This window comes from Trachypithecus francoisi, unplaced genomic scaffold (genome assembly GCF_009764315.1).
Source record: "Trachypithecus francoisi isolate TF-2019V2 unplaced genomic scaffold, Tfra_2.0 Lachesis_group6, whole genome shotgun sequence".
Taxonomy (NCBI): Eukaryota; Metazoa; Chordata; class Mammalia; order Primates; family Cercopithecidae; genus Trachypithecus; species Trachypithecus francoisi.
Window position 1 is genome coordinate 42,010,359 of NW_022681471.1, and position 9,104 is coordinate 42,019,462.

The following is a 9,104-nucleotide window of genomic DNA, read 5'->3' on the forward strand; positions in this document are numbered from 1 at the left end:
AAAAGAATTGCCATTCTTCTCCATTAGCATGGCTATAAGAAAATCAGGTTCATTTTTAGGACATTGTCCTTTCTGTATACATTTTCCAGGCATAAGTTGCGAATTCTATATTATCCATTTCTTTTTCAGCAGAGAGAAAACTCGACAGTGCTTTTCGTAGCTAAGAGCAATCCTGGCAGAAAAGGACGTCCAAACTCCACTTGGTCTTGGACTGGGCTAGGTGTGAGCCAACAGACCCAGAGAAGAGGGGGAAAGCTGGGTCGCCAGGGGCCAGCCATCTCTCTGGAATTCGTATTTCCTGACTTATCGCACCTTCTTTATCCTGAGGCAAAAGCATTGGTGATTGAGGCAGCTGCAGGCAACCCACACGGCCAGATTCTTATGTACAGTATCAAGGGGCTGCCAATTTGTCTGGCAATCTGTCTTTCCTGAGTATCATTTTCCTCTTCCTGAAATCAGACCCAAAGTTAAGGGTAATGGAGCAGTGGACTTGAGTCCTGGAGCAGTGGACTTGAGTCCTCAGAGAAGGTTAGGTCTCTGTCCACGAATTACCATCTCTGCTGCCACCACCCTAGATTAAGTCACCCAGCCAGTCAGTTACGTGGACTGTTGAAGTAGAGGGCTCAGCTGCTCTCTGATCCCTTCCTCCATCCTGTCTCCAAACTGTTGCCAATTTAACTATCTAAAATAAGTTTCTAATCATGTCTCTCCTACTGTTGTTGAAAGATTATTGAGTAACTCAATTATATGGACTACTATTGAATACATAAATTGGTCCTATTTGCATCAAATTCCCCATTGTCCTGATTTCTTCTCTTCACAGCCTTCACAATTCCAATCTAAGTTCGGTGTGTTCTTGTTCTCCCCACTCCATTGGAATGGAATGTTCATATCAGCAGGATTCTTATCTGTCTGTCCCCCAAACAGTAGCTGACATAAGTTACGTAACTAATATTGGTGGAATAAAGGACACAGTAAATCAAATTCTAGGAGCCACAATGAACTCTTTTTTCATAAATGAAGTTTATTTACTTTTATAATTACAAATGTAATACATGCTTACTGTAGAGAATCTGAAAAGTATAGAGAAGTAGAAAGAAGAAAATAAAAACTACCCATAACCCCACCACCTGAAGGCAAACACTGCTCACATTATGTTCTAACTATCTATGCCTGTTTATAGACCAAGACCCTCATCAAGAGTGCTGGCCATGAAGCACAACAGCCAAGGGGAGTGAGAGCAATCAACAACTGAGGGGGTCACCCAGAGGTCAGAGCTGGAGAACGCGCACTGAGGGACACGACAAAGGCCATAAACAACAGATCAAGAGGTCAGAAGCTGACAACACAAGAACAAGTTGTATTACTGTAAGAATGTAGTGAGATGGTGTTTGTCAAGAGTTTAGCCCAATGCCTGTCACATGATAGATACGTTATCAATAACTGGTAGCCATCATACTATCACTATAATTATTATTATGGGTCAAAACGAATGGTTCAGGATGGATACTATAAACAGGGCAAGGACCCTGGAGACCCATTTTAGGTGCTATGAGTTGGGGCATACAGGGCAAGTCTACTGGGTACAAGGGTGGTATAGGAGTGGGCATCGCTCTCCTTATAGGCTCCCCTGCCAGGTGAAATAGAACCAGGGCTTCCTCAAGTTTGCCTGTTGACACATGGCAAGATACACTAAGGGGTTTTGAGGTAAGATATGATTTATCCTGCCTAGACTTCTCCCTGGACCAAGAACTAGTACTGGCCTCAGTGGTGATGGGAGTTCAAAACCTCATACACCATACACTCTTGTGGTCCACACTCTGATTGTCAGGGCAGGTCATAGGCATGTGGGTGAAAGAGAAGGTCAAATCAGCCAAGTGAGAGGTAAGGTGGGATGTGCCTGGAGCGGGAGGCTGAAGGGTGAAGGCAACAAGGTTTATGATGTAGTTGAATGGAATGGGTCCAGGAACCAGTCCTCCAGTTAGCAGTCGAGTCAGATATCACAGGAGAAGATTCCATGGAGTTTTACTTGTTGGTATGGGCCTTCTGATGATGGCCTGTGCTCTGTCCAAGGTGGTCATGAAGACCTTCTTGGGGGTCTCCGTGCTCTTTCAGGTAGTAACAGCGTTTGGGAACATGCTGGTGCTGGGAGTGAGAAAAGACAACAGAGGTAAGAGCCACACTTACTATGACAAGGGGTGTTCTGCCTGGATAAGTTCTGTAACCTAGCAGATCAAGGCACTTTGCTAATTTGTCTGACTTGCATACAGTGTGACCAAGGAGTAGGCTATTCTAATTCCTTAGTGACCTGACTCCACAACACCTGTTGCTGTAGATGGACCCCAGCTCCCAAAAGACCCATTTATTAGAATTGGACTTGGAACAAGGGGAGAATTGGAACTGAGCCCAGCCAGTTCCCTCATAATGAGAAGAATTCGTACTTCAACTATCCCACGTCCTCAGTAACTTGGGCAGGACATTGCTCCTCAAAGTAGTTAATATACCCAAAATAACTGCAGAGCCATGCTCACTTGATGAAACTTCAGCTTAGGGTTTAATGGTCTAGGAGCTCCATGCCTCCCCCTTGCCTCTTCCCGATTCTATCAAGGAAGCAGGATTTATTCCCTGTCGTGACCTCCTCATTTCTCTGCTCAAAAACTTTCGGTGGATTTCCCCCTCATTACCTCCTCAGTCTGCTGCTGAGAGCTCAGTTCATTCTCCATGGCCTCCTCATTATTCCGCTTACAGGCTGTTGGCAGAACCTGGCTTGAGTTGCCCGGGGAATCCTTCTCTTCAGCCAGCTGGCACTCGGTGTACAGAGACCTGTCTATCAGCTCCTTTAGGCTGCCAGCCACCTTCAGGAAGATCCGACCCATTTTGGTGGTAACAGCTTCTGAGAGTCCTTCCAGAAATCTGGTCCGTAGAATGGCATCAGACCAAGACAAATGTCGGGCCAGCAGCAGGAAGTCAGTGGCATACTGCCTGACTGACTTTTGGCCCTGTTTGGGATGGCAAAGAACAGCACTGAGGATGTCTATCTCAGATAGGGAGTCATATACGCCCTGGGATCTTCTCAGGAAAGACTTATTTTCATCTGAGAGAGGTTCTCCTACCTCCATCTGCAAGATGAACCACTCTCTGCTGCTCCCAGATGAAGAGACACCAGAAATGCCATTCTCTCTGAATCGTCCAAAAACCCCTTCATTTGCTTCTCCTCATCAATCTCCATCTCTTCCTCCACAGAGCATGAGCCCCGGCTGCTTCCTGCTCTTCTAAGAGGTAACAGAGTGCTGGGGTCAACATTCCGAAGGATGGCACTTCCTTTGGTGGTGGTTTCGTAGTTTCAGGAGTTGTGGTAGTCATGTGTGGTGTGGGCTTTGATCCAGAGGCTGTGATGTTACTGTGAGAGATGGAAGCCTCTCCAGAGTCTGTGGTTTTGTTTTCCAGAGTGGACGTCACTCCAAAGGCTGTCTGTGGTGTGGACATTGTTCCGGGGCCTGAGGCCCTCATTAGTGGTGTGGACCTCCCTCTAGAGTCTGTGGCTGTCATTTGTGGCTTGGACATCCCCATGCCACATCCAGAGGCTGTGGCTCTCGGTAGTGGCATGGGCATCGATCCAGAAATTGAGGGTCTCATAAATGATGTGGACATTGCTCCAGAAGCAGAGGCTCTAATTGGCGCTGTGGCCATCACTCCAGACACTGTGTATGTTGTTTGTGGCAAGGACATAGATCTGGAGTTCGCAACACTGGTTTGCAGTGTGGACATTGCTCCAGAGGCCATGGTTTCCATTAGCGGCATAGACATCTCTCCAGAATCCATGGCTGACATTAAAGGCATGGGCATTGTTCCAGAGGCCGGGGCTCTCGTTAATGGCTTGGACATCCCTCCAGAGACCATGGCTGTTCTTTGTGCAGTGGACATATGTCCAGAGGCTGAAGCTCTCATTAACTCTGTGGACACAGTTTCACAGGCTGAGGGTCTCCTTAGTGGTGTGGACATAGTTCCAGAGGCTGGAGCTCTTACTAGTGGTGGGGACATCCCTCCAGAGGCTGGGGCTCGCACTGGTAATGTACACATGTCTCCAGAAGCTGTGGGCATCATTTGTGATGTGGATGTCACTCTAGAGTCTGGGGCTCTCATCAGTGGCATGGACATCCCTCCAGAGGCTGTGGATCTTGTTAGTGGCATGGACATTGCTCCAGAGATGGGAGCCTTCACTTGTGGCATGGACATCATTCCAGAGGCTGTGGTTGTCATTTGTGGAGCAGACATGGCTCCATAAGCTGAGGATCTCAGAGACGTGGGTATCTCTCCAGAAGCTGAAGCTCTCATTAGTGGTAGGGACATCTCTCCAGAGGATGGAGTTCTTGTGAGCAGTGAGGGCCTCTCTCCAGAGTCTGAGCTTCTCATTAGTGGTGTGGACATTGTTTCAGAGGTCCAGGCTCTCATTGTTGGTGTGGACATCACATCAGAGTTTGGGGCACTCATTTGCATCCCTCCAGCAGTCATGGATCTCATGGGAGACATGGACATCCCTCCAGGATCTTGGGTGCTCATTGGCTGACCGAGCATCTTTCCAGAGGCTTTGGCTCTCATTAGTGAGGCAGGCGTTACTCCCGGGTCTTGAGCTCTCATTAGTGGCATGGACATCCCTCCAGAGACTGTGGCTGTCATTTGTGATGTGGTCATTGCTCCAGAAGCTGTGTCTCTCATTAGCAGTGCAGACAACCCTCCAGAGACTGTGTCTGTCATTTGCGGCATGGACAGAGCTCCAGAAACTGTGTCTCTCATTAGCAGTGTGGGCATTGCTTCAGAAGCTGTGGTTGTCATTTGTTCCGTGAACATCGTTCCTGAGGCTTTGGGTGTCATTTGTGGCTTGGACAATGCTCCAGAGGCCAGAGCTCTCATTTGTGGACAGGACATCACTCCTGAGGCTGTGTCTCTCATTAACAGGGTGGATGTTGATCCAGAGGTTTGGGCTGTCATTAGTGGGGTGGACATTGCTCCAGAAGTCATGGCTCTCATCTGTGGTGCAGATGTCAATCCTGAGGCCATGGTTCTCATTTGTGGCATGGACATTGCTTCAGAGACAGGGGCTCTCATTTGCAGCACGGACATTGATCCAGAGGCTGGGACTGTCAATTGTGGCACGGACATTGTTTCAGAGGCTGTGTCCATAACTGGTTGGGTGGACATTGCTTCAGAAGCTGGAGCTTTCCTCAGTGGCGTGGACATCTTTCCAGAGGCTGTGGCTCTCTTGTGTTGTTTTGCCACAGCTTTCATAGAGCCTGTGGGCATTGCTCCAGAAGTTTTGGCCATTGTTAACTGTGCGGACATTACTCTAGAGGCTGTGGTTGACATTTGCTCTGTGGATATCACTCCAGAGCTTGGGACTGTCATCAGTGAGGTGGTCATGGCTCCAGAGGCTGGAACTGTCTTTTGCAATGTAGACATATTTCCAGAGGCTGGGGCTCCCATTAGCGGTGTGGACATTGCTCCAGAGTCTAAAGCTCTTACTGATGGTGCAGGCATCTCCCCAGAGGCTGTTGCTCTCATTGGCAGAGAAGACATGATTTCAGAGTCTATATTTTGTGTTGACCATGGGGACATCACTCCAGAGCCTGGGGCTGGCATCGTTTGGGTGGGCATCACTCCAGAGGCTAGAGCTGTCATTACTGCTGGGGACATTGCTTCAGCATCTGGAGCTGGCTTTGGTAATGTGGACATTTCTCCAGCATCTGGGACTGACAGTAGCGGTGTGGACATTACTTCAGAACCTGGAGTTGACATTAAAAGTGAAGACATTATTCCAGAGTCCAGATCTGACATGAGAGGGGTAGGTATTCCCCCAGAGTTTTGGGTGCTTGTTGGCTGGGGTGATGTGCCTCCAGAAGCTAGGGCTGACATTATCAGTGAGGATATTGCTTCAGAGTCTGTGCCTGACATTAGCAGCGAAGATATCTCTCCAGAGGCTAGAGCAGTCATTAGCACTTTGGACATTGCTTCGGTGTCTTCATCTGTAATTTGCAATGGGGACATTGCCTCAGAGCTGGGAGCTGGCACTGGCTGTGTAGACATCACTCCAGGATTCATATCTTGCATTAGAATTGGGGATATCTCTCCAGAATCTGGGGCTAGCATTAATGGTGTGGACATTGCCTCGGAGGATGAAGTGCTCATTATAGGTGTAGACATTGCTCCAGAGGATGAAGCTGGCATTGCCAATGGTGATATCTCTGCAGAATCTGGTGCTGCCATTAGTGTTGTGGACATCATTCCAAAGTCAGGAATTGTCATCATCCCTGGGGACATTACCCCATACTCTGAAGTGGACAGCAATGGGGACAATGTTCCAGAATCTAAGGTTGGCATTAGCAATGGGGACAGTGCCCCAGGGTCTGAGGCTGGCATTAGCAATGGGGAAAGTGTCCCAGAGTCTGAGGCTGGCATTAGGGGTGGGGATAATTCTCCAGAGTTTGGTACTCCCATTAGAGGTGCAGACATGGTGTCAAAGGCTGGAGATGTCATCAACTGTGTGGATGTCCCTCCAGGGTCTGAGGCTGAAGTTGAGACTATAGGCAACTGTACATGAGAATGCAGAATCTGTACGTCTGCTCTGGTCTCTGTCATTGGTCCAGAGACGGCCATCTGCTTGTTTTGGGGCTCAACATTTTCCTCCCTCATTGTATTGTTGAATCGCAGTGAATGTAAGGGTATTGACATATCTGCCACAGCCACAGGACAGTGTGGAGGGAGCCCAAGCGTCAAGAAAATCTGTAAATAAGAAACAAGTTTAGAGGTCAAAAGTCAGTATCAAGAAGATTGGGAAATAGACCAATTGCTCATGGAGACCTGTTTTTATGCGTTCTCAGGTATACGGCATTGAAGGTGAGGCTATCAGATTAAAGAAGCTGTGAAGCAATGAACAACTTTGGAGTTGGAGCAAATAGCCCTTCTGCCTCTATTCTTTTCAAACCAACCCACAGCCTCTCAGCTTGTAAATGCTATAAACGCCAGCAACCTCCGCAGCCAGGCGCCTGGGCAGTCCTGACTCAAATAAAGCAGCAGCACCACCTTCTGGCCAAGTGTGAGAAATGCAGGTTCCTGGCCTGTATTCTATCCCACGGCAGTACTCACAAGCCAGCCAAGGTACTGGCAGGCCTGAATGAGAAAGTCCTTTGCCCCAGGATAATCATTAGTTCCTGGAGCTCACTGAATTCTGCCAATGGTTTAATCCTCATTTTACTACTCTGATGGCCCTGAATGTTCTCCTCAGGAAAAGGGAGACATTTATCTGATCAATGACTGAGAGCAACATTCCATGAACTGAAAATTCTGCTTATTGTTTTCATTATTCTTATTAATACCAGCAACCACCACCCCATTACTACTATTTATTTATTGCTTCACATAGTATGTGCCAGGCACTGTACTTTAGACAACTGTTCACAACTTCCTATAACATGAGGGCCTTTGTAAGCATTATCCCATTTGGTTCTTGCAATCTCCTGGGCAATAGATACTATTATCCCCATTTTACCAGCTTTCTCAGATTAGCCAGGGTCAAGGCTAAAATAGGGTCACTGCAACAGTAACAAACTGTATATCATTGACCGTGACTCCCTCCTGGGGGTTGCCTAGTGTTTGGCATCCCTGAGCTTGCATTCAATTATTTCTCTGACATCCTAGACCATGGGTCACTTAAAGCCCAGTCTCTAGCATGTCCAAGTTTCAAGTTTCTCTGATGACATGGGGGTGGGCGATCCAGAGCCTCACCCCTCCAGTCTGTTCCAATAGGCAGCCCCAGAAGGGGCTTTTGGACACACGGCTTGGAAGCCAATGGGAATATTACACAATGTTGACATGTCCCCACAGCCTGCTCATGCCAAAAGCAGAAAACTTGCTACTTTGGGACAATGTCACAAAGCCATCAACCTCATGGAATTGTGATTCCATAATAATGAGAAAACTTGCAACAGAAATGCTAACAGTGAACATTTCTTTAGCATGCACTGACTGGCAAACACTCTGCTAGGCACTTTACATGTATCATCTCATGTGGTCCCCATAGCAACACTAAGAGATTTCAGTTGTACTCTTCCTTTATCTTACAAATAAGAAAATTCAGACCCAGAGAAGCTTAATAATTTGCCTGCGGTCACATAGATTCCTGGCTCCATCCACAGAGCCCCCTACTCTTCACCACTGTGCTATAAAGATGCACCTCTCCCCCTTACTCAGTCACACTACCGAGTCCCCTGCCTCTGTCTCCAGCCTGGACAACCCCAAGATGGTTGTCGCAAAAGAAATGCGGGCCTTCTGCTGACACCCTGGTTATTGTAATAATCGGTGCAATGGGAAAGATGAGTCAAAAGAGCAGCCATAGACCTCCACCTCCCATCTTCAGAAAAATTTCTGAACATGCCACAGTTTCCCACCAGGCAAAACCCAGAAAGATCTTACCTTGCCAGTGACGGAGAAGAGGGAGAGAGTATCCTTTGCACCCCTAGCTCTTTTACTATGGCCAATTAACTTATACCTCGTGCCCAGCCAGTTCATTAAAGTAAGACCCAGTACCAACAGCTGTTCTCTGCAATCTCCTTTGCTATCCCCTGCCACGCCCCCCTGCCCGCCAGCCAGCCTGCCCGCCCACCCGCCCCACTGCTCCTGACTTGCTACTGCTTGCTCTGTCTCTCTGGTCCCAGATTCCTGCCTCTATATAGGCTCTGACATTTGCCTCTGGCCGCCTTTCACTTGACAGTCCTCCAGAAGCTCCGCTTTAGCACTTGGCCTATGCAACCCCACCCCTCTTCCCTATCACCCCAAACAGTCCCACCAGCCTATGCCCCACCCCACTCTGCCCAAAGAAAAGAGGAGACTGACACAATTAAAAAGATGTGATGAAAAGGGTCCCAGCCAGGAAACAAGATATGTGCCCTCTGCAGTTGAGTAGACACAGGAGTCCTGGGACCCAGACACTGCAACTGATATGACATGGAAGCACAGGCAGAGGGCTCGAGGGAAAGAAACTGAGGCTGGAGACTGAGTAGAACAGCATCAGAAACATTCAAAGAGGTTCAGGTGCAGGGAAAGAGGATTTG

General features: G+C 48.1%; 1 protein-coding gene across 1 annotated transcript; it reads right to left on the minus strand.

Moving 5' to 3' along the window:
• Positions 1-1,004: 1,004 nt before the first annotated feature.
• Positions 1,005-6,759, minus strand: RTL9 (retrotransposon Gag like 9). The gene is given in 4 exon segments (XM_033202084.1): positions 1,005-2,145; positions 2,685-3,136; positions 3,139-3,258; positions 3,261-6,759. Coding segments are annotated over 4 exon segments (4,158 nt in total). The 5' UTR covers positions 6,727-6,759; the 3' UTR covers positions 1,005-2,025.
• Positions 6,760-9,104: the final 2,345 nt, after the last annotated feature.